Source organism: Euleptes europaea, chromosome 3 (assembly GCF_029931775.1).
Source record: "Euleptes europaea isolate rEulEur1 chromosome 3, rEulEur1.hap1, whole genome shotgun sequence".
In the NCBI taxonomy this organism is placed as follows: Eukaryota; Metazoa; Chordata; class Lepidosauria; order Squamata; family Sphaerodactylidae; genus Euleptes; species Euleptes europaea.
In genome coordinates this window covers 96917801-96943189 of record NC_079314.1, presented here as the reverse complement: position 1 = coordinate 96943189, position 25389 = coordinate 96917801, and the positions used below count along the sequence as shown (strand labels likewise).

Below are 25389 nucleotides of genomic sequence, written 5' to 3'. Positions count from 1 at the left end.
ATGCTGGGGAGAGCCGACCGTTTGCTGAGGAGGTTCTCCACCGCCGCCGCGGTGAGTGTGGGACAAGGAGCCGGGTGGATGGATGCGCGCAGGCAGGCATGCTGGCTGGCTGGCTGGCACGCACCCACCCACCAGAGTGGCACCTTGCCCTTTGGTTCGCGCTTGCAAAACGACGGGGTTTTAAAAAGCGGATTTACCTATCTATGGGCCCGTGGCAAGAAAACACATGCAGGAAGGAACTGGAGGGAGGGAGGGGCCGTGGCTCGGTGGACGAGCATCTGCTTGGCATGCAGAAGGTCCCCGGTTCAGTCCCCGGCATCGCCTGTTCAAGGGGCCAGGCTAGTAGGGGATGGGAAAGACCCCTGCCTGAGACCCTGGAGAGCCGCTGCCGGTCTGAGTGGACAAGACTGACTTTAGGGGAGAGGGGCTGCGGCTCAGTGGTCGAGCCTCTGCTTGGCATGCAGAAGGTCCCCGGTTCGATCCCCGGCATCTCCAGTTAAAGGGACTAGGCGAGTAGGTGATGTGAAAGACCTCTGCCTGAGACCCTGGAGAGCCGCTGCCGGTCTGAGTAGACAAGACTGACTTGGATGGACCAAGGGCCTGATTCAGTATAAGGCAGCTTCGTGTGTTCATGTGATGGGCCAAGGGTCTGATTCAGTAGAAGGCAGCTTCATGTGTTCAGTGGATGGGGAGGAACCTCGCTGGAGCTTTGGTAACAGGGTTAAAACAACCACTTGTCACATCGATTTGGGCGACGGTGCTCTTTCAAGCGCTAGTGCTCCCAGGGCTGCCAGCAGTTCTTTTTTTCCTATCGGATGCTCCTGTTTTTAAAGGGACAGCCCCTGGAACTACAGTGCTTGGCAGCTGTGCATTTACCGAACGCTGCCTAGTTTTGTGTAATCTTTAACCGCAGCAGCCTGTCTGTCGGATGGTCATTTTTGGCATCCATGAAAAAAAATGTTGGGTGTGCTGATGTGTGTACGCATGCGGTAAGCAGCTCGCTTGCTTCCTGGCCGATGCGCACATCTGTCTTGGTGGTTGTGGTATGTGTATCTCTTATGTCACTCTAAGTGCATTTTTTTAAAGCATGGGAAAATGCAATACCTGAGAGCACATTCGTTGCTATTGTTTATTTATCAATCAAATTAGGAACCCAACCTTCCTCCAGGGAATTCAGAACAGCTTACAAAGAGATTTCAATTTTATTCATAAAACAAAGCCCTGTTTGTTAAGTTAGACTGAGAGATAGTGATGGGTCCAAGGTTATAATAGTAATGGGTGAGTGAAGATTTGCAGTTTCCCAAGACCAAGACTGTAATGACACAGAACAGGCTGTCTATTAGTGTGGTTTTTGGATTGAATGTGTTTGCAAAAGTGTTGTGGGCATGCAGCAGCGTGCAACGTAACTCCTACCCTAAGCTCACATCATTTTGTTTTAGAGATTTTTTAAAAAAAGAATATTTTGAGGCTAAACGCTTTCCTGAAACGTGACTCTGAGTCCTACATAAAAGATCCCATCAAACCAGTTTTTCCCCCTTCAAAGGATGAAGGGCTCAACTTATGCCTTCCATCCTGGTGTTGGAAAATGTGATCAAATCGCAGCTGACTTACGGTGACCCTGTTGGGTTTTTAAAGCAAGAGATGTTTAGAGGTGGTTTGCCATTGCCTGCCTCCGCGTAGCAGCCCTGGATTTCCTTGGTGGTCTCCCATCCAAGTACTAACCAGAGCTTAACTAGCTTTGCTAGCAAAATCCGATGAGGTTGGGCTAGCCTGGGCCATCCACAGCAGGGTGCCTTCCTCCTGCAACAGGGATATTTACAGGATATGAAAAAGTCACTTGAGGAAGTAAAGCTACACTAATTTTTGAGGGGGCACGCAGAAAGCCCCATTTGTGTACTTATGCCAGTAGGAAAGTCAGCCCAATCCAAACAGTTAAATTTACAGTAGAAAAGAGCAAGAGTCCAGTAGCCCCTTAAATACTAACAAAATTTCTGGCAGGGTATGAGCTTTCATGAGCCTCAGCTCACTTCTTCAGAAGCTGTGGCTCACGTAAGCTCATAACATGCCCGAAATTTTGTTAGTATTTAAGGGGCTATTGGACTCTTGCTCTTTTCTACTGCTGTTGACAGACTAATATGGCTACCCATCATAGTTACATTTGCAGATAGTTAACTAGCTATTGCTTTCCTGAAGCCTAGATAGATTACATACTGGGTCTGAGATTTACTTAGCAAATTTCTATCCCGTCTTTTTTCAAAAAGCCCTGGGTAGCATACATGGTTCTCCCCTCTTCCAGCACAACCCTGTGAGGCGCAGAGAGTGGTAAACTGCAGTACTGCAGTCCAAAGCTTTGCTCACGACCTGAGTTCGATCCTGATGAAAGTTGGTTTTGGGTAGCCAGCTCAAGGTTGACTCAGCCTTCCATCCTTCCAAGGTCAGTCAAATGAGTACCCAGCTTGCTGGGGGTAAAGGGAAAATTACTGGGGAAGGCACTGGCAAACCACCCTGTAAACAAAGTCTGCCTAGAAAATGTCGGGATGTGACGTCACCCCATGGGTCAAAAATGACTCGGTGCTTGCACAGGGGACCTTTATCTTTTAAGGTCAGACAGTGAGTTTCATTGGCAAGTGGTGATTTAAAGCCAGGTTTTCCCCGATCCTACTCCGAGGTCCACACTGGCTCTGATAATACTACTCAGTTTTCCATCCACTCACTGATATAGTAAGAAGGCATAATCTGAGCTCCTTGGAATTGCATCAGCAATGCTAATTATGAGACTGAATGACTAGCGACAGCATGTAGCATCAGGACGGAGAGGGGCTCGCTTCAGATTTCCACTTGGAGCATATGGGAGAACGGAAAGAATACTCTGCAGAAATGTGGCTTCCTTGAAAACAAAGTAGCACCTGTGGGAAAACTCTTTTTTTTGTTACTTGTTTGCAGCTATTTTATTATTTGTGTGTGTGTGTGTGTGTGAGAGAGAGAGAGAGAGAGAGAGAGAATAATATCAGTGCTGAAATGGAAGGTACTGATGATTGATCCCAGTGTGCACCAGTTGGTGGTCTAGCCTGCATGGAATGGAACCTTTGGCATGTAGGCACAGTTTTGAATGATGGGGGAGGTAGAGATAGCTGGTTTCCAGGTCTAACTTGGAAGAGAATTTAACTCATGTGGCTAAGAAATAAGGATGCTCTTAATGACAAGGAGTTAAGAATGAAACAGGAATTCAGGGGCACCTTGAAGACTTGATTTATTTTGCAAATGTTGCAAATGTTTAGACAAATGTGTTTTCAAATATCTATCTACGAAAAGTTAATTGCCTGTACCAATCAGTACTACCAGAATAACACTAAAGGACATTCTCTGAGGTACTTTTTGTGCTGTGTAACTGAATAGCAACAGTGCAACAGGTAGATTGCCCACACAAATTCCTCACCTGCTTAGCATCACTAGTGTGTGTGTTTGTGTTAAGCCAGCTATACGAACACAGCCTAGTTTCAAGACAGTCTTTTTATGAAAATCAGGACAATTTTAGGTGGCTGTCCGAGATTTAGCATGGAAGTGATAGCTGCCAAGGAAAACATTTATGGACAGCCTTTCTGAACACTTCCTCAATATTGCTCCTGCATGGATGTAATGGGAAAGAGGGAAAGTGGTATGGCATAGCCTGATCTTGTCATATCTTGGAAGCTAAGGAGGGAGTAGATACTTGGGAGACCTCCACGGAAGACTCTGCAGAGGAAGGCAGTGGCAAACCACCTCTGCTTCTCACTTGCCTTGAAAGCCCCTTCTTGAGGTTGCCATAAGTCAAGTGCGATTTGATGGCACTTTACATGTACACGTGAATGTTATCATATAGAAAAAGATGAACAGTGTCGTATGAGATCATACAAATATATATGTTGCCACCAGAACTAAACACAGCCTTGCAGCTGAATAGACAGCTGTGAGATCTTCATGCATAATAGAGTACACTTCTCTCTTATGTTCCTTCTACACATTACAAAGTCCTCATGTTTGTTGGGGAACATGAGGACTCTGTTTCACATGTGTGAAGAGAGTTTTGTGCCTCCCAGACACCCACTGGCACTTTTCTGTTTACATTCATAGCATGCAGGGAGAAGTGGCTTAATCTTTTCCCCCTCTTTCTATTTTCTCATGCCTCATGGATCTGCTGTTCATTGCTCTTTTCCATTTGGTGGGAAATCATGATTGACTGACATGGAGTAGTGGATAGACCCGGGTTCAGACATTCACTCTGCCGTGAAGCTCGCTAGATGGCCTTGGAACCATCAATCTTTTAGCCTAACCAATTTCATAAGATGGTTGAGTGGGGGAAGAGGACGTTATGTGCTATGCTGATATATGCTAGGAAGGGTAGGAAAAACCTTTATAAACACAATTCACACAGTGTATGCATGTGGCAAAAAAGTCGCATGTAATTAAGTAGACAGGGTTAGATCCAACCATCTTTTCTACTGGTGAAAATAGGTGGAGGGGTCTCCTTTGACCACCTCAAAGTCTATGGCTGGTAAATATGGGACCTGCATGGACAGAAACCAAATGGGATGGAGGCTGTAGTAAAGAAGAGAATTAAGTGACAGTGAGCAACAAAAACTGGTTGGATCCAACCCACTATGATCAAACATTATGACCACATTTCTACTTGGGTGAATCCATGCTAGTCAGCCAGTTTGTTAAGGAGATTTTCAGGGGAAATGAGTTAGCGTTCGTGTTATCTGAAATGTATTTTGCTTTCTTCACTCTTGTTGACAGGTGTATTACCAAAACAGACTAAAGCTAGCTTTAATAGGTCAGAGTCTTTTTGGACAAGAGGTTTACAGACATTTGCAAAAAGAAGGCCACAAAGTTGTGGGAGTGTTCACTGTCCCAGACAAAAATGGAAAGGCCGACCCTTTGGGTAAGTACTTGCCTTGAAAAATGAGCATGACATTTATAGTAGGGTCTTGTCTAAGCCATGTCAGGATGCTTCATGTTGACCTTTCTTTGCATGGGGCTAATGGAACACAGAATGCACTGCATTTGTATCTGTTGGGAAGTGGCCGTCTGTTGTGTCCCGGGCACCAAGATCTCTTTATCAGCCATGAGCTGAATTAATTGTAATCAGTCCATTCACAGGCTTCTTCACCTGACACTGGATTACAATGGGGAAAAACCACAGAGAATATAAGAGCACTTTAACTGGTTTTTAATAGCATCGTTTTTCATGGAGCCACTTTGTTAGATTCGAATTGCAACATTAAACTCTCCCACATCACAACATAAGAGCTAAAGCCTAGGAGCTCTTCCCTGTACCAAGGTTGCCATATTCGCCAGGATGAGTGATATTAGTGTGTGAAGATGTCACATCATGGGCTTCTCCCACATGTCGTAAATGTTCTGATGATACTTGAGAGCAGTGGGGGAGAAACACATGTTGCAGCGGCTCCCACTGTAAAGGTAACATTGGAAGGACCCTTTTATTTGTGTATTTATTTATGTCATTAATTTATACCCTGCCTCCTTCCCAATGGGGATCCAAAGTGACTTACCCAACTCCTCTCCTCCATTTTATCCTCACAACAAACGTGTGAGGTAGGTTTGGCTGAGTGTGTGATTGGCCCAGAGTCACCTACTAAGCTTTCATGTCAGAATGGGGATTCAAAACTGGGTCTCTCGGATCCTAGTACTCAAAACACTATACAGCACTAGCTGTTACACTCTTGCACATTTTACATGTATGAGTTTTGAACTTAATTAACCAGAATATTTACAAGCAATCTGTTTTCCTTTCTTCCCCCTCAAAGCATCAGCTGCAGAAAAAGATGGAACCCCTGTATTTAAGTTCCCAAAGTGGAGAGTTAAAGGCAAGCCTATCCAGGAAGTTCTTGAAGCCTATAAGTCAGTTGGAGCAGAGCTGAATGTACTTCCCTTCTGCACACAGTTTATTCCCATGGATGTTATTGACAGTCCAAAGCATGGCTCTATTATTTACCATCCATCAATCCTTCCCCGTCACAGAGGAGCATCTGCAATCAACTGGTGAGTAAACAAGGCCTAGCTAAACAGCTATTCATATGATGGATGGGGAGAGGGGGGAGCCAGAAGGATGCCGAGAGAGGCATGAGACAACAACGTGCTTGGAGGAGCAGAAGCATATAGTACTGCACAGTGGCAACTTTGTAAAGCTAAGAGGAAGCAATGCGTTCACTGCAATTAACACATAAACCAGAGTTATACCACCTACTCTGGCTTTCTGTTTGTTTCTTGGCCCAATTCAAAGGGCTGACCTTGTAAGGATCTAAATGTACATGAAAGACTGCCTCCATCCATATTAATCTATCCAGGCCCAGAGACCATCCAGAAAATTCCTTTATTTTATTCTCTTCTTCTCCATTTGCATAATTTATTTATTTTATGACGTTTATGTGGTGGGGATTCATGAGAGGTTCTTTTCAGCGGCTGGCCCCTAGTTTGCAGAATTCTCTCTCCAAGAAGGTTATGAACAGCTTCATCATTAGGTAAAGGTAAAGGTCCCCTGTGCAAGCACCGGGTCATTCCTGACCCATGGGGTGATGTCACATCCCGACGTTTACTAGGCAGACTTTGTTTATGGGGTGGTTTGACAGTGCCTTCCCCAGTAATTTTCCCTTTACCCCCAGCAAGCTGGGTACTCATTCGACCGACCTCGGAAGGATGGAAGGATGAATCAATCTTGAGCCGGCTACCTGAAACCAACTTCCGTTGGGATCGAACTCAGGTCGTGAGCTTTTGACTGCAGTGCTGCAGCTTACCACTCTGCGCCACGGGGCTTCATCATTGGTGGTCCACAATTTTTTTTTTGAGCTAGGAAGTCAACCATTGTTTTCTACTGACCTGCCATAAAATCCAGTGCCAACACAATAAGATGGTTCCTAGACAAATTGGACCTTATACTGACTATGTAAATCCACATTAAACATTAAGCTCATTATTTAATTTATTTTTTAATGTCTATCTCGCCCTCCATCCCTGGATGAAGCCGGGATCAGGGCAGCTAACAACATGAAATAGCTAAAGTATAACAATATAATAAAACCATAAGATATAACAACTTAAAGCCATTCAGTGCCATTATATGCTAACATCGCCTGCCAGTCTAACCTACTTCACAGGGTTGTTGTGAGGATAAAATGGAAAAGAGGAGAACTCTGGACACTGACTTGAGTCCTCTGGGGGGAGGTGGGATTTAAAAAAAATTAATAATAAATGAAAACTTCTCCCACATGAAGGAAATTTTAGCATTTCAAACTAGTAGCATTTGTTTCTCTCCTGGAATGAATACGAGCAGTTCACTCTAGTTAAAATCAGAACGGAAAAACCAGTGAAACTCCTTGGCCACAGGATTTTAGAAAGCTTTTTTAAAGTAGGAAATTAGTGGCAATTCTGATAAGTTCTGAAAAAGAACTAGACAACACAAAACCAGCAGCCAAATGTGGTGCTGTTTATGCAGGATGAGAAGCACTGTGATCATTGGGAGCTGTCTGGAACCCTAAGAAATAGATCACAAAAAGTTGAGAGAGGGTGACGAACTTCCCTTACTTTTCTGAGTGGTGTGTGGGCAAGTCTTATTCCCATATTTGTTCTCCTCCCTGCTTCTCTCTCTGCCCATCTTCTGCCTCTAGAGTAGCAAATGGAGGGGGGGGGAAGTGACCTGTAGATTTGGCTTTACCCATTTTGACTTCTTTCTTGCATAGTTATGTATATATAGCACATGCAACCTAACGCTATGCATGATTATTTGGAAACATACCCCGTAGACCTCAGTGTGTCTTGGTCTAAAGCACATGTTTGCCGCCCTAAAGCCCCCAGTCCTATAAATCATGGGGCAGAAGTTACAGAAAACGATTAATAAATTATTTCTATATCACTTTCTTCTAGCATAAGGCCATCTGTGTATCTGTTTCAGAGCCTAGAATGAAAAATGTTGATATTTATTATTTCTAACTATTTTGGTTTGATCTCATTCATGTCCCCCTTACTTGTTATCAGGACTTTAATTCAGGGAGACAGAAAAGCAGGATTTACAATCTTCTGGGCAGATGATGGTCTGGACACTGGCCCAATTCTCCTGCAGCGAGAATGTGATGTTGGTCCAAACGATACCGTGGATGACCTGTACAATCGGTTTCTTTTCCCGGAAGGAATAAAGGCTATGGTAAGGAGGTTCCAAACTGGAAGGAACACTGGCCGACACTTCAAACAACAGACTGCAGAATTCAAACAACAGACAGCAACAGACCATAGAATAGATTGGCATCACAGTTCTTGTTAACTCTGTCACATTTTTTATTGCTCAAAGTGTGCTGTATACATAATTTTTTTTGCAGGAATTGTTTGAAGCAATCACCAAAGTAGGCCAGTTGCCCCATTTCCTAACCAGCCAGGGCTGTCAGTCAGTCAAGGGAGCAAAGGGCTGAAGACTGGTAGCCAAGAATAGATCAGTGCAGGAGCTGTCCACATGATTCAGTAACTGGAGAGGAAGGCAAGGGCCTGAAGCATGCAGTAGTCTTGGAAAACGCTGGACCAGCACAGATCAGATTTCAGCAGTCTTAGAGGGCTTGATGACTCCACCCTACTCTTCCTGGTCAGCTCTGATTCTGCCAAGACTGAGAGTTCAGCTCCTTGTTCCCAAGTAAGACTCGGCAGCTGGATATCCTGAGCTGCAGACGTGCACTCCTCCTCCTAGTTCCTTCTTTGTTGTTGGGAAGCACTATAGGACTTTTGAGACAGATGGGTCTAACCTAGAGCTCTTGCTTTTCCATCTCCACTGGCTGCCTAGATAGATTATCCTTTTGAGTAGTGAGATTGGCGTTTCCCTCTGGGGATCCTGTTGTTCCTGAGCCTCAGGTATTGCATGGAAAGTAGAAGGAATCCTTCTCCAAGGAAACTACCTCCTTTCTCTAACACTGAGCCAGGCAGGTCCCGACAGCCATTATTATCATCATTCTAGTAAAAATGGTGGACTATGGCTGAAAGGCAGTGGTTTGCTTAACTGATGCCTATGCAGTGAATTCACAGCTGAACCGATGCACTGCATGATCGTAGCTCGTGGGCACTGTACCAGTGCATGACATCAGCTGCTGCTATAGAGAAATGTTGATTTGTTGGTTTCAGGGATTGCTATCAAAGCACTTTGCCTGACTTGAATGTCTTGCAGTGTAGTCCTCTGCTGACTTACACTCTTTTAAGCTAATTGATTTTAATTGCCTTCATCTGAAGTAACTGCAAGGATTACACAGTTGGGCTTTTCTGACGATCTGTTTGAAAAACGCTGTCCAGAAAAAAGTTTAGTCTGCTGGAACGATCAATATTATTTTTGTTGTTGCTTCTTTAGGTAGAAGCCGTGCAATTAATTGCTGATGGTAAAGCTCCTCATAACCCCCAGTCTGAAGAAGGGGCTACTTATGAAGGCATCCAGAGGAAAGAAAATGCAGAGGTAATGTTGGCAACAGTGTGCTATTGTGAAAGGTGTGGCTGTGGCTTCTGATGCATAGTGCCAAAAGAGGAAGATGTCAATAATCTTTATCCCACTCTTCCTCCAAGGAGCTCAAGGCATAACACATGGTTCTCCCTTTCCCCATTTTATCCTTGCAACAATCCTGTAAAGTAGGTCAGGCTGAGAGTGTGTGACTGGCCTAAGGTCATCCAGCACACGCTTCGATGGGACAGTGAGGATTCGAATCTGGGTCTCCCAGATTCTAGTTTGATGCTCTAGCCTAGGAGACTCATTTAAAGCTTGCAGACAGTAAACCTAACTTTATTTTAAGCTTATTAAATGCCATGGTATTGTAATTTAAACAAAAACACACCCAAATTCCATCAAAGGACTTCACTGATCTTTGAATTCAGTGCCAATTGCTTTTCATCAATTAACAGGGAAGTATGCTCTTTCATAATATTGTGGTTGTGCTGCATTTGTGTTCCATGTGTGTGTTATCTGGCTGTATCGTAATAGGTTGAAGTAATTACTGTCATATGATATCTGACCTTTTCACCCGTATGCTTGAATGCATTCCAAGGAAGTACAGAATGGCTTAGTAACAGCCCTTTATAATTAGAAACTAGTGTGTAACAGGTGTTCTTTCCTTTGGCAGCTAATGAAAATGAGTCCATCCTCTGTCAGAGCATCCCTAAGTTGGTCTACTCAGAAGCAAGTCCCATTTTATTCAATAGGACATACTCCCAGGAGAGTGTTCTCAAGAGTACAGTCATAATGGATTTTTTAAAATTATGAGTTTTCCCTCTATCATTTATAGTAAAAAGAATAATATGCACCCACTGCAAGAATATGATCAGTCATATATGAAGTATTCAAGACCATCCCTCACAATGTGCCTTAGAATATTCTGTGTGCTTTGAAATGTTTTGTAAACCTTACATTTTGATGTTCTTATGTAGCAAAAGAAAGAGAATTAAGCATAGCTTGTACAGACACAGACTGCTTCATTCCTTATAATGATTACAGTATTATTCTGGGCAGTACATAAGCTATATACTGTGATATATACTATTTTCTGTTTACCTTTTTAAAAATAACCATTGTTTCCTGTTTCATAAGTGTTACAAGTTGAAAAAATCCATAATAGACATTTTGATAATATTGCCTTAAGCTGTTCCTTTTCTTTCCCATATTTCCCATCTATCTTTTCCTTCAGTTACCATTGGAAGAACAACGTGGAAGTTACCAGGTTGTTCTTCCTGTCACAGGGAATATTACAATGTTATTTCTCCAGTGGCATGCTCCAAATGGAAACCTCTTCCTTTTCTAATTTTAAACCAACCCATAATCTGTTCCATGTAACCAGCAATTACTTCTTGTTTGATAGTATTCATATATTCTGCATAATAGTTACTATACCTGAAAGGACTTGATAATATGACCGTCTTGGCTTCTTAGATTTCTTGGGATCAACCAGCAGTAGCTTTGCACAACTGGATCAGAGGACATGATAAAGTACCTGGTGCTTGGGCACTGATTGATGGTCAGGTGAGCTCTGTGAATGACAGGTGTGTTGATAAAAATATGAATATGGGTCAGGAAAAAATGGGTTGGAGTATTGTTTTGTAATTTTATGCTGGCCTTTGCCCGTAACAAATAAACAAACATGGACATCACACAGCTAGAATGCTCTAAGGCTGATGACTGATTTGGTAACACTGTGTACTTCCTGGCATTAAAGAAGTGGATGAAGGAGAAATGTTAATACTTTGGCTTTCTCTCCTGAATCAAACATTGCACAAAATACATTATTTGAGGTGAATTTGTTGGCTTTCACACATTTTCTTACATAAAGAACAAATAGTTCTTTGAAAGGGTCCACTCACTGAAAGGTAAAAGCAGGGTTGTTGTTATTTTTTTGTTTTGTCTTGTCTCTCCCCACATTTGCCAAACCCATAAAGAGTCAGAAATTAACATTTTATTTTAGTATTCATGTGATTTGAGAATCCCATGCAGAGGGGCCATAGCTCAATGGTAGAGCATCTGCTTTGCATGCAGAAGGTACCAGGTTCAATCTCAGGCATCTCTACTTAAAAGGATCGGGTAACCAGTGATGTGAAAGACCTCTACTTGAGACTCTGGAGAGCTGCTGCCAGTCTCAGTAGATAGTATTGACTTTGATCAACCAATGATCTGCTTCAGTATAAGGCAGCTTTATGATGCCACAGCCCTCTTTGTTGTTTTTCATTATGTCATTTTGACATCAGAATAATAAAATACCTGGAAATTTGAAGCCATGTTCTATTGAGACTGGCCATTGGTCCATCTAGCTTAGTATTGTCTACTCTGACTTGCTGGCAGCAACACTTCAGGGCCTCAGCTACAATCTCTCTATTTGACTTTTGAAATATAAGAGCTTTCAAAAGGGCCTTTGCCATAAATACCTTTATTCCTGGATGAACAGGTCACCATTTCAGCCAACATTTATCAGCTATTCATGGTTCATTCTGTTTTGTTTTTGTAGAGGGTTACTTTCTATGGGTCAACATTACTTGATAGTTCAGCACCCCCTGGTGAAGAATTGGCAATAGAAGGAGCCCCCCAACCTGGACTTGTAACCAAGAATGGGCTTGTTGTTTTTGGCAATGATAGAAAGATGGTAAGCATTTGAAAACTATGATACTAAATGAAAGATATAACAGTCGATTCTGGAAAATATCAGGAGAAAAATGTATGGGAACTTTTTATACAAATCCAGTACTAGGTTTATGACAGCACTGCAAATAGATGTTCTGGTACAACTGTTTAGAAACAAATTTCCGTTTCTCATATTTTCCTCCCCGCCTCCTAGCTGTCTTTCAGTGCAGTCCTAAGAAGAGTTACACCCTTCTAAACCCATTGATTCTATTCACCATTGCACTGTTTATACGTAATCCTTTTTTCTCTAGTTGCTGGTAAGAAATCTACAGTTTGAAGATGGAAGAATGATCCCAGCATCTAAATATTTTTCTAGTGATGAGGTGTCTGCTATAGATCTCACTGAAGAGGAGAAAAAGATGGCAGAACATATCAAGGTAGTTCTGTGAATAATTTCTGTGTTTTAGAGGAAAGCCACAAAGATAATAATTTTTAATATGATAGCTGCTATCAAGACAAAGCAAAGGGTTGCTAAATTATCCAATATCACAATTACAAATGCAAGATCATGTAAGTGCATGCATCCTTTGAAGATAATCTGCAATAAATCCCTGGGAATACACAAACTGATTGCTTAAATATGCACGTAAATGATTTTGGATTTAGTTTGTGGATTACTTCGTGTGTTGTTTTAAATTGTTGTAAAGTTTCCTGTGGAAACACACACACACAGTGCCTGATTCAAAGGTATAAGGTTTTAGCAGCTGTAGTTTTGGGGACAACATGCATTTCTGGAGTTCAAAACAATTTAATGACATGTTCGAAAGATGTCAAAGTGCAATAAAAGCACAGGTGAAAACTGCAGTCGGAACAAATTTAAACAGCCAGTAGACTCATTTGCCAAATGTCTGGGTGATTAAGGAAAAAAAATCTTCAAGCCCTTCTTTTGTTTAGGGAGGGAATTCCACAAAACTGGAGCTCCCACAGAAAAGGTGGTCTCTTCACCTAGTGGGTCAGTGAAACCAGGAACGGCCCAGCTGTTCTGGACACCTTGATAGATGGCTTTGCTTGTGTTATCATATCAGATATTTTCCTTCTCTTGCAGTCCATTTGGAAAGGAATTTTGAGCAACGTGGCTGCGATTGAGGACTCCACCGACTTCTTTAAATCTGGAGCGTCCTCTATGGATGTTGTTAGGTAAGTCATCCTCCTCTAGTAGTCACGATCTAGTCCCTTCTACACACTTCCTTACTACCAGCCACCAATCAGGTCAATACTGAGTCACTGTACCTATTGCTGGACCTTGCATCAGCTTTGGGTTAAACTGGTTCAGGCTGGTTTCCTGAATGACATCAGTCAGGGACTTTCCAGATACTTTCCATCTAGATGCCCACAATCTAGATCCTGTCATTTCAGATACTGTCAGATACTGATATGTCAGCCTTGCTATTTCTGACAAGGACATACTACATAGCCTATTGAGCTCTATCATGGGAAAACTGAAAAAGATACCAAAAAGTTGCACAAAAATCCCCTATGTGGTTGTTTGGACCTATGTTTCCCCTTTCCCCCCTAATCTTATATCTTAAGAATGATTGAAGAGATTAAGCAAAATTGTGGTGGCCTCGAGCTACAGAATGAAGATGTCTACATGGCACCTAAATTTGGAGACTTTATCCAAATGGTTGTCCGGAAACATCGAGGAGACGACAAGGAGGAAGAACTAGTCATAGATTATGTAAGTTGATTTTTCATTTGACTCTGATTTCACATTCTCTCATACAATATAAAAAGGAAAATGATGCTATTATGAGATGCATGAAGAAGGTGAGGATGGAGGGATTTTGGCAAAATATATTATGTAACATTTATATGAACACCAAAACTCTGTTCAGACATCAAGAGCAAACTGGAGTTTGACTATGATTACCACAAATCTGGTTTATTTTGGGATTGCACATTCCCTCATCCTCCCAGGATTTTATTGATTATAAACCTACTTATTGAGAGAGAGAAAACCCACCAGATTTGCATGTGGCCAGCCCCTCACAACAAACTGAAGACCTTCTAAATCAGAAAGTCTTCAGTTGCTGATCTGCATGCAGCAGGGAAGGGAAGGGAGCAGTATATGAGAAATGAAATAAATCATGCTTGTGCCTTCCACAAAAAACTCCAAAGCTGTAATGTCTGAATGCAACCAGACACCTTTATCCTGTGTATTTCTTTAGTGGTGTGGCAAGTCTTGCTATTATGCCACTAGATATTTGGACAATCTTGTTGAAGATGGATAGGATTTTTATTCAATTTTCTTCTCATTGGCGTGATCTGATAATCACATGAATACTTGGGCATTTTCTATACCTTCTGTTTTCCACCAAAACACAATGTTTACATGTGTGTTGCATATAGGGGAAATTGAAACTTGTGTTTTGTTATGCTGTAAGGTTTCAAAAGATGTCAACAATATCACTGTAAAGATGCCACATCAATGTTTTATCAACGGACAGTTTATAGATGCTGAAGATGGAAAAACATATGACTCTATAAATCCAACTGATGGATCAGTGAGTAAACTATGCGATGTAAACCATGTGATGTACCTTCCCACAGAGGTGTGCCTGGCACCACCTGCATTCCTTTTGGTGCCAGATAAAAGACAAACCCTTTAGACCTCCTATAGTTGGTTTTAGCTATCCCTGTCTTGCTACTAGTGGTTTGTGAAAGCTCTTTTTGTTAATGGTGTTTCAACGGTTATCACCTTATTCTGTTTTAATAGTTGGTTGTGTTTTGTCTTTGATATTTGTCCTGGCTTTTTATTATATTGTCATTTTATTGTTTATACCGTAAGCCAACATAGTCATAGAGGTGGGATATAAGGTCATTTATGCATGGGAGTTTTACCTGAGGTTCGTTGCTGGCTGGCACCACACTTTCCTGTTGGGAATTTATGTGCCAGCAGTCTCTAAACTCAAATCAGCTCCTGCCCCTTTAAATGCTGCTTTGTAATTGGCTTACTTGTAGTGCTTACTGTAAGAGGAAATCCCCCCCCCCCAAACCCAATTGCCGCATAAAAAAGCATTTTAAGAACAACAACAAAAGCCCACCGGAGCAATCTGAAAGGGGGGAGAGAAATCCAAGCCTCGGTTTTAAAAAGCTTTTCTTCTGCTCAAAAAGAGCTCCAAGGAAGCAGGAAGTATTTGAATCCCTGCCTCTGGACATGCTGCTTTGTAATTGGCTGTGAGCAAAACCAAGCTTGCATGTCCCACACTTTGCCTTCTGCATGGGGATTTCACCTGGGCTTTACTCAGAGAAGATGGACGTCTCGGGTTAACAGAGGAATGGGAAGACCTGGACATTGTGAGGGCTGGCAGCAAGGTCATCTCTAATGGACAGAAAACTCACGCATAACTCCAAGGAGAAACCAAGACAGACCAGGGGCAAACTTGAAAGTACCAATACATAAACGACCTAAGTCTTTTGAATAAATACATAAAATATTGCTAATCCTTCCAACCTAGTTTATGCACAGGGTTAAAACCAGAGTGGTTGATAGACAGGGAACCCTGTCTGTTGTTCCGGCACAATCTGTTTTGGTGGATTAGACTGAAACTGAGGGTCCTTTCAGATTACCATTGTTGGCCCGATTCCAAGTGAAGCGATACAGGGACGGGTGTATCACATAGCTGATTTCACTCCATTAATGAGCTGTCTCTAAAGCTCTCTGAAGTGTTCTGGCCATTTCAAACAGCCCCGCGCTTTTTTCTCTTTTTCGCTGTGTGTTCTTTTTTGGCTTTTTAAAAGCATTCTAAGATTAGTGCTATAGCACTATAGCACTAATCTTAGATTTTTTTTTTAAAGCTGAAAAAGAACACGCTAACACGCTGAGCCCCAGGATGCCAAAGAGACACAAGCGGCTTTTCTGACAAGGTAAAAAAAAAAATCTTTTGGCAGCCAGGAGCCAAAACGGTTGTGTCTGAAATGACAGAAAAAATCCATTAGCAACCTGCGGCTCAAATGGATTAAAAGGGCAGTTTGAAAGGGACCCAAGTAATGCATAACAATGAATGATGGATTCACTTTTTTGTCCCCTCTACCCATGCAAAAAAACTAGTTTGCATCAATACGTAAGAGGAGCAAGCCTTAAAACCAAAGTACAATCTGAGCTAGTATCTCTCTATCTTCATGACAGGTGATTGCCCAGGTGTCCCTGGCTACCATCAGTGATGTTGACAAAGCAGTTGCAGCTGCAAAGGAGGCCTTTGAGCAAGGTGAATGGGGAAGAATGAATGCTAGAGAACGAGGGAGATTAATGTACAGGTATGGCAAGATTAATCAGTCACATTTCAGTATGTTTGTTTCTTTTTAAAGCTGTTTTGTCTGCTCCACCTCAGTGTCAGTCATTTAATTTTTTCCTCCACAAATGAATGAAATATATATTACAAGCTCAGATCCATCATTTGCTGTGCAAAAAAATTAATAAAAATTGAGCCAAGAAAAATTTAATTCTGCACTATGTGCAGCTTATGCAGTCCAATCAAATTTACATATATTTGCATTATGATTCACATAATGTGTGCTGCTTCTGCTGGTCAAGGAGCTCAGCCCTGTGAGCACCTGCAAGGAGGGTCTGAACCTTATGCCAAATGCTAATGCGATTGTTAGCAGTGCAACACCAGCACCCCCACCCCTTTCCCTTGCATGGCATACAGATGCTCCACAGATGAAAACTAATTAAAGGGCTTATTTGGACTGGGAGTGGATCTACTGAGGAATTTGGCCCAAGGGGGAACAGGGAGGGATGTCTCTGTGACATTCACCATTTGAGGAAAGGCTATTTCGTGCCTTTAGTGCAAAGTAATGTTTGCATTGCAGCAGCTAGTCCACTCCAGTTGCCTCAGGAGAGTTCTTATTGCATCTCTTCTATTCATGTGAAAGAATGACCATAGTGTAACGCACAAGTACAAGTTCCAGAGGTGAAAATAAACCAGTAAGGGCCAGTATGGATGGCCAGTAAGGGTCTGAACTGGTACTTCCTTTCTTCTGTTTCGAATCCCTCAAGAGAGACAGTATTGGTAAGAAATTTCAATTATTTTCACCCCTGGGCAGCCCTATATAACTTCTACCCACATGGGCTCTCTCTGAACATTGAACTATAGGGATTAGATTACATTAGATACATTCATCACATCCTCCTGTTTAGGGATAACTGGATGTCACTCTCTAATTTTTGTATTGTTTTGTGGGTACTTTAAATTGCAACAGGGAAGGTCAATGATCTGCAATAAATTAGCAAACAACTGCAAAAGCATTTCAAATATTTTCATCAAAGGGAAGTTTTCAAACAGTGAACTAACTGCATAACACCGATGCATGAAGACACAGTACAAATGCAAGCATCAGGAGATGGAGCTTTCTGTCTGTTTAGCTGCTGAGCTGTTTCCGCTGTTGAAAATGCTCAAAACACAATGGGGATTATTCATTAAATTGCTACTAGCAAATAATTGGCTTCACGTACATTTCTATTCCTGCTGTTACTGTGCCCCCTTTCCCTCTACCATGACAGCTGCTTTGTGGCTGCTTTTTGATCAAAGAACGTAACTTTAAAAATAATGAGTGAAAGTCAACAACAAATACTTTTGTAAACAATAAGGAACATAGCTGCAAGCTGACAAGTTTAGCAGGCTTATGAGTGAAAATCATCCCACCCTCATAAAAAAGGTGCGGACAATATGAAGATTAAAGGCTGGTTCTTATTGGATGTTTTTACAACAGATTTATTGCTAGCTTGTATTCATGATTTTCCAGGATATGTTCGTCGTTGTATTTCTGTTTATTTATCCAGATAAACTCTTTGTTGTTCACCACTATATTGTTAATTGCACATAATTGTTTTAAATTTTTCTATGGTTACATTTTGCTGTTTTCCTTAAAGTAGTTATATTATATTTGTGCTGGTAGATGAGTGTCTCTAGCAGTTATCCCATGTTGCTTTCCCCCTCTTTTATTGTTGTTATTGGATCCTTCTCCTTTGTTATATTGGCTTGCCTTCCCCAATTCATTTGTTTGTGTATTTAATCATTACATTTCTTGTTCGTAAGCAATGGTAACCTGGGAAGAAAAGCATAGCCTGTTTGCACACAAACACATGCATGTCACTCTTTAAACAAGAGCAGATACTTTGGAACAACAGAATTCAAGCAGAAATCCGAATGAGGGGTGAATTCCATAAGCATCCTCGATTGTAATGTTTTTGGGTATTTTTAGATAGCAATGGACTGGATCCAATGAACCATGAATGGAATGAGGTCATGGAACAGATCTATCCCCATGTAGCCACGTCCAAGCCCCCACCCCAGCCCACCCCAAAGTGGCTCATGAGGGTTGGTAGATGCTCCAGAATATAGTGAGATGTAGTGGGGGACCTGCAGCAAGAAGCAGAAATCTCCCACTGTCCCCAGTGCTACCTCCTGTTCCAGTCAAGGAAGAGCTAATGTATTCCATTCCTGGTTCTGACTGGAGAACATTGAAGGGCATGTAAAATATGAGATTGATTTTGCATATCTGTTTCCAAGATTAGCAAGATATTAGGAGAACTTTTATGTGGAGATTTCTTCAGTCTTCGACCTGTTTATTCATCACATGAAAGAATCATACAGCACCTGGGCAGACCCAAAAACATGACTTTCTACCCTTTTGTACAGATGATGCTGGGAATCCTGGACTGTATGCTGGGAGGTGCAATGTTGGCATAATAAAACCCTTGGCATATTGCAACTTCTATTTTCTTGTGATTTCTTAACCTGTGGCTACACATTAAAGCATCCATTAGAATTGGAGGACACCTGTAGTGCACTTGCACCTTAGGTCAATCTTTTGTCTGATGTTTAAAAGGGATGAAAAGGACCCTTCTTGCATCAGACAATGCCCCATATGAGTGCACAGAAATATGAAATGTTTTTTTACAACCCTACCTTCTGTGTTTTTGAAGTATGAAAACCACAATACTCAAATAAAAGAATGCAATCATCTCACTAAAGTCAGTGGTTCCACTCTCATCAATAACTAATTCAGGGCATTTGTTATTTCAGCAATGGGTTCTAGATCAAATCAAACCTGAATTGTCCATTAAAGCTAAAATGTTTAAACTGAGGCTATCGTACAAGAATCACTGGAAAAGACAATAACGCTAGGAAAAGTTGTAGGAAAAGAGGAAGGTCCAACAAGACCCAAGCAAGGCTTTAATGATAGGACTTTTTGGAGGTCATTAATTTATACGGTTGCTGTAAGTCGGAAGCGATTCGATGGCTCACATCTGCATGCAAACATGTCGTTTTAAGTTTTGTGTTCTGTTTCTGTTTTAAAGACTTGCAGATCTGATGGAGGAGCACCAAGAGGAACTGGCAACCATTGAAGCCATCGACTCAGGAGCTGTTTACACTCTAGCTTTGAAGACCCACGTAGGAATGTCTGTGCAAACACTCCGATACTTTGCTGGATGGTGTGACAAAATACAGGCAAGCAAATTTTGGATATTTAGGGAACAAAATGGTACTATACTGTTGTACATTTCAGTACTTTAGACTGGATGATCAATCTAAAGCACCTTAAATGTCAGTCATGTATAGCATAGAACAAAGAAATCTCTTCACAAGGTAATGTTTCAGATCCAAGAATATCACATTTTCAGATCTGGCTCCTGACGAGTTCGCCAAAAGAGAGGGTGATGCACAGACACTGAGGAACAGCAAGTGTAAACTTTGCTAGCAACCCTGAACTGGGAGCTGATGTACGGGACAGGGAATAGCACCTAGCTTGGACTGGTGTGACAGGTCCTTCTTTTGTACAGAGTGGGATAGTGGAGCAGAGGCTGACTCTTCAGCTGGCATCCCTCAGGTTACCACTTCCACTGTGGGTCTCCCTCCCTGCCACACATTTCTCCAGAATTCAAATTGCAAATTTGCGTGGGGTGTGTGATTCTTTCTCCAGTTACTCCATCCCCCAACATTGCTGTTGTTAAGTATCTGTGTGCCCATTGCCTAGATGTTCTGAGCACCTGGAATGCAAAAACTCTGTTTGGGGCAAGGAACAGCCCCCCTTCATTTTCATGTGCAAGGATATAGACTTGCATCCCCAGGGAAGTGACTCCCACGCCAGGGCAAGAAGCAGGTACCTGTGCATCCTCTTCCCCGCATCTGCGTGATGCTACTTCCTGTAATATTGTATGTTATTATTCTGTGATCTGCTCTGACTTGGCGTTTGCTGGGGAGGACGGCCTAGAAGTCCAATAAAATAAATAAATACTGAGCGTAAACTTGAGCAGCCACAAGATAACTGGAAGAACAGAGATAGGAATGAGCAGCTGGTGTTCCTTTTGTGTCCCCACCACAAACCCCAAGTCGTTTGCCATGGTGACCACCCATTAAGACCCAGAATATCCTCTTTTGAAGCTGGACCTCTTTTTAGCAAGGGAAGTGAGAGGTGCTTGTTCCATTTCAAACTGAGCTCCCATTTCTGCATTTCATTTTGTAGAGAGAGCTTGAGCTATTATACCATGATTTCAGTGGGGTTTTTAAAGCGATAAATGTAACATTTCACAGCCAGCTTCTGAACTTTAAGAAATAAGCCAACCGAGACATCTTTGTCCAAGCCCAGTAACGTTTGGGTGGGTAAATGAGTAACTGATGGATTTTCAGGCAAATCACAGCCTCCCTGCTTGCCAGCATTTTCTCTTTCACTTCAACAGAGAAAGCATCTGTGCTGCAAAGTGAGGGACAGACAATGAACAGCAAAGTCTGTGTGAGCAGGAGGTCCACGCATACATTGGCAAATGCATAGAGGTCCAGACTGGGAAGGAGCCACATGCACATAAAATCTGTGCCACTTTTGCAGATTATAGGAACTAAACTGATTTCCAAGAATGTAATCCAAAAGGCCTTATACACACTTACATAATAGAGTAGTTATACATAATAGCTCTTAGTTCAGTTAGGAAAATATTTAAGCTAGATTAAGTATTTAAGGTGTGTGCAGGTGTATGTGAAGGAAACACCACAATGAAGAGAGATTAATGGTGGTGAAGGGGAAACTCAATGTATAGCACTACTTCTGTACATTTAACAGCATTTGCCTGTTGGGGTATTTTTAGGAAGCGTTCTATAATAACAGAGGTTATTCAAACATGTTTATAATGTTGATGCATGTTTAATTGCCACTGTAGTTTTTGTTTTTTTAAAAGAATTGTTTCTTGTTTAGGGGTCTACCATCCCAATTAACCATGCACGTCCAAATCATAATTTAACTTTCACCAAGAAAGAACCTTTAGGGTAAGATTACTTCTTTTTGCTAATGAAAGTGGACTACATTAAACTTTTACTAATCGCAAATCTCCTCGGTCTATGTTTTGAAACCTAATTTTTGTTCCTGTATTATTTTGTATTTGTCTTCCCAACTACAGTGTCTGTGCAATTGTCATTCCTTGGAATTACCCACTGATGATGCTTGCGTGGAAAAGTGCAGCGTGTTTGGCTGCTGGCAACACCTTAGTTCTGAAACCAGCACAGGTAACATTCAGAAGGGCCAATAATGACTTTAAATGAGACGTTGCTCTAAAACAGAGGCCAGCAATCTTTTCTGATTCAAGACTCAAACTACATCAAAATTCAGAGCAAGAGATCAACCATGATTAAGCCGTTTTGCATAACTGAAAATGTACAACTTAATATTGCTTGATAATTGAGGTGCTGGTTAATAACCCATAAGGTTTCTTAAGTCCTAACACTGCTTGTTGTGAGTCCTGTATTAGGAAGTGGCAACATGATGTCTCACAATACACAGAAGCACCCTGCACAATTATTTTCACGTGTGTGTGTTAAGTGCTGTCAAATTGCCTCTGACTCATGGTGACCCTATGAATCAATGTCCTCCAAAACGTCCTATCCTTAACAGCCTTGCTCAGATTTTGTAAATTGAGGGCTGTGGCTTCCTTTATTCAATCAATCTCTTGTTGGGTCTTCCTCTTTTCCTGCTGCCCTGCTGCATGATTGTCTTTTCCAGTGACTCTTGTCTCCTCATAATGTGACCAAAATACGATAGCCTCAGTTTAGTCATTTTAGCTTCTAGGGTCAGTTCAGGCTTGATTTGATCTAGAACCCACTGTTTGTTTTTTGGCAGCCCACAGTATCAGTAACACTCTCCTCCAACACCAGATTTCAAAGGAATCTACTTTCTTCCTATTCGTTTTCTTCAATGTCCATAAATCTGGGCACAGTTTGCGCTTGATTTACTGGTAGCTGTTCATGTCACTCATTTACCTTTCTGTAAAGGATGTCAAAGAAGCCCTTTTGTCTCAAAAAAAAAAAATGCTTGCCTGCCATTCCCTTTGTATAACAGTTATTCTAGCATCTCACCTGCCCCTTCAATATAACTCAAGCGAAAAGTTTGATTTTCTTTCTTTATAGAGCCATATTTGGTTCCATACTGAGGCACATTTGGATCTAGAGTCACAGACCCTTACACTTAAAGTTCTACTGACCCTGTCCACTTAAAAGTGAATTCACTGGTAAATCAGTTGTGTATTATTGGTCAAGAGAATTACTATGCAACACCACTGGTAGTCACATGCAACACTCTGAGTAGATCAGTGTTCACTCATAAATTAGATCTCCACGTTGAGGGGGAATTGATATATAACAGATGCATATCCTGGACACTTTCACTGCAATATGGAATAAATTTACTGAAATATTTTGACAAGGCAATGATCATTCCAACAGTTTGGCAGGCCAGACTCCCCCGCCTTTATCCCATTTCCTCTCCATCTTTTTCTAGTTTTATTAGCTCTCTCCCTTCCTCCCCACTTTTCTACCTTTAAAAAATAATCTTCCCTTTTAAATTAATGTATCTCTAGAGATGTTTAACTATCTCATGTCACAGGGGTACATTATTCATAGCCAGGATGAGTGGATTGGGTCTAGGAAAGCTCCTACTCTTTCATAAAGGAACTGGGCTTTTTTTCAATGTTTGTTTTAAATAGCAAAAATAATTAAGTGTTTAAACTTTAAAAACAAAAGAAACATAATGATATATTCAGTAGTAAGGGATAAACAGAAACAAGGACAGGGAAAGATATTAAAGAATCATAGGGAAGTCTGCTCAAAAGATAGAAAGAATATTTCAAAGCACTACATAACTTGTGATATCAGTAGCGGCATTAGTATCAGTATCAATAGAACATTGTCCTATGTTAGCGATAAAAATGTTGATATTATTACAGTGCACTGGATGGTAAGTACTTCATCCCAGGAAGTGAATGCATAATGGATCTTCCTCTTCCCATTGCAGTCTGCTGTTCTCTCTGAGTCTTGCTTGTGAGGCCAGTGGACTCCCAGGAACAATATGGGGTACATGCTGGGGGTCTATAGGTGCAGGGGGAATTTGCAGAAATCAAATACAAATAGAAAAACCAGCAGACCTAATGGAAGGAACCTTCGGATATCTGTTAAAGGTAAAGGTCCCCTGTGCAAGCACCGGGTCATTCCTGACCCATGGGGTGACGTCACATCCCGACATTTCCTAGGCAGACTTTGTTTGAGAGTGGTTTGCTGGTGCCTTCCCCAGTCATCTTCCCTTTACCCCCAGCAAGCTGGGTACTCATTTTACTGACCTCAGAAGGATGGAAGGCTGAGTCAACCTTGAGCCGGCTACCTGAAAACCAATTTCCGTTGGGATTGAACTCAGGTCGTGAGCAGAGCTTGGACTGCAGTACTACAGTTTACCACTCAACTACATTAAAATGTAATTTATTCAATACTTCGATGCATATACATCTGAACTGGACCATCAACCTGGTTATCACGTGCGTTTTTACTTAGGTCACTCCTCTGACTGCCTTGAAGTTTGCAGAGCTCTCTGTCAAAGCAGGATTTCCCAAGGGTGTTATAAATATTCTACCTGGCTCAGGTAAAAACATTGATGCAAATGGGAGATACATATTTCCTGTTGAAAGCATAGCTTGGGTGGAGTGGAGTGTGGCACAGTTAAATAACCAAAGCAGTCCCTAACTATATGAAAATTCATAGTGTTTCACTTTGCATATTTCATCCAGGTGGTTTAGCAGGACAACGCTTGTCTGAACACCCAGATATTCGTAAACTTGGATTTACTGGTTCAACGCCAATTGGGAAACAGATCATGAAGAGGTTAAGTATTTCCTGGATTCTTATTGTTTTTACATTTTCATATTTTGGGGGCATATCCTTGACCCAGAGAGCCTTCCATGTTGCAAACTGCATGGCACTTGCTGTGCATGAGAATCTTCCCCCAGCCACCAGTTGGGGGATTCTACTCTAAGTGCTCTCAGAACTGATGGTAATACCTGTAGTGCACACGCACATTATTTGAACACTCTCAGGAGCTTGATACGAGGGCTTTGCCTACCACTGCAATGTAAGCAAGTAAAGCACAATGAGCATGGAACAGCCTATTTCAGTTAATGGGTTTTACCCCCTTATTGCAGACGTGAGAAGGAATATATGAATTCGAGGGGAAGGGTGTTTGTGTATATCCCCATCTAGGCTTTGAGGAGGACTGGGCGGCACATATAGTTCTCCCCTCCCCTTTTTTTATCCTTACAACAACACTGTGAAGGAAGTTAGACACTCAGAGTGACTGGCCCAAGGTCATCTTGTCAGCTTTCATCTCACTTATGGGGAATTGAACCAAGTTCCTACTCCAGCGCTCGAACCTCTCTACTCCACATGTGGGCTGCAGAGACTGAGGCAATGCTATTGAAATTGTGAGCCCAGGCAAGCTTAACATGCCCATTAAAATATGTATAGCAAATAGTATTACTAATTTGACCTGTTCTGGGGGAGATAAATGATAAATATACTCAGGTTTGGAAGAGTATAGTTTCCCCGACTGAGTGTTGGGGGAAATGATGCTAAATGTCTGCATGCTTACCATGATGTTGATACTCCTTTTAGTTGTGCAGTCAGTAACCTGAAGAAGGTTTCCTTGGAACTGGGTGGAAAATCTCCACTGATTATATTTAATGACTGTGAACTTGACAAAGCTGTGAGGATGGTAAGTCTGCTTTTAGTTACAGTACATGATACTAATTATGCATTACACACGTGCTTTAGACCATTGTGACTTTAGGTCAAAGTGCTCTTTTGTGCCTCCAAAGCTACTGAGGGCCGCAGATACCCCTTGGGAGGTGTCACCCATTATCTACATGCACTTCTTACAGCATGCAAGGCTTTGCTGTCCTG

General features: G+C 41.8%; 1 protein-coding gene across 1 annotated transcript in view; it reads left to right on the top strand.

The window, feature by feature from the left end:
* Positions 1–25389, top strand: part of ALDH1L2 (aldehyde dehydrogenase 1 family member L2) — a 31856-nt gene continuing 6467 nt past the window's right edge. Inside the window, exons 1-18 of the mRNA XM_056847547.1 lie at positions 1–51; positions 4777–4921; positions 5808–6042; positions 8032–8197; positions 9377–9478; positions 10940–11029; positions 12006–12140; positions 12430–12555; positions 13224–13315; positions 13709–13856; positions 14563–14682; positions 16308–16435; positions 19482–19632; positions 21371–21441; positions 21573–21678; positions 23989–24076; positions 24222–24315; positions 25102–25201. Of these exons, the coding sequence (XP_056703525.1) occupies positions 1–51; positions 4777–4921; positions 5808–6042; positions 8032–8197; positions 9377–9478; positions 10940–11029; positions 12006–12140; positions 12430–12555; positions 13224–13315; positions 13709–13856; positions 14563–14682; positions 16308–16435; positions 19482–19632; positions 21371–21441; positions 21573–21678; positions 23989–24076; positions 24222–24315; positions 25102–25201 (2148 nt within the window). The remainder of the gene's footprint in view (positions 52–4776; positions 4922–5807; positions 6043–8031; positions 8198–9376; positions 9479–10939; positions 11030–12005; positions 12141–12429; positions 12556–13223; positions 13316–13708; positions 13857–14562; positions 14683–16307; positions 16436–19481; positions 19633–21370; positions 21442–21572; positions 21679–23988; positions 24077–24221; positions 24316–25101; positions 25202–25389) is intronic.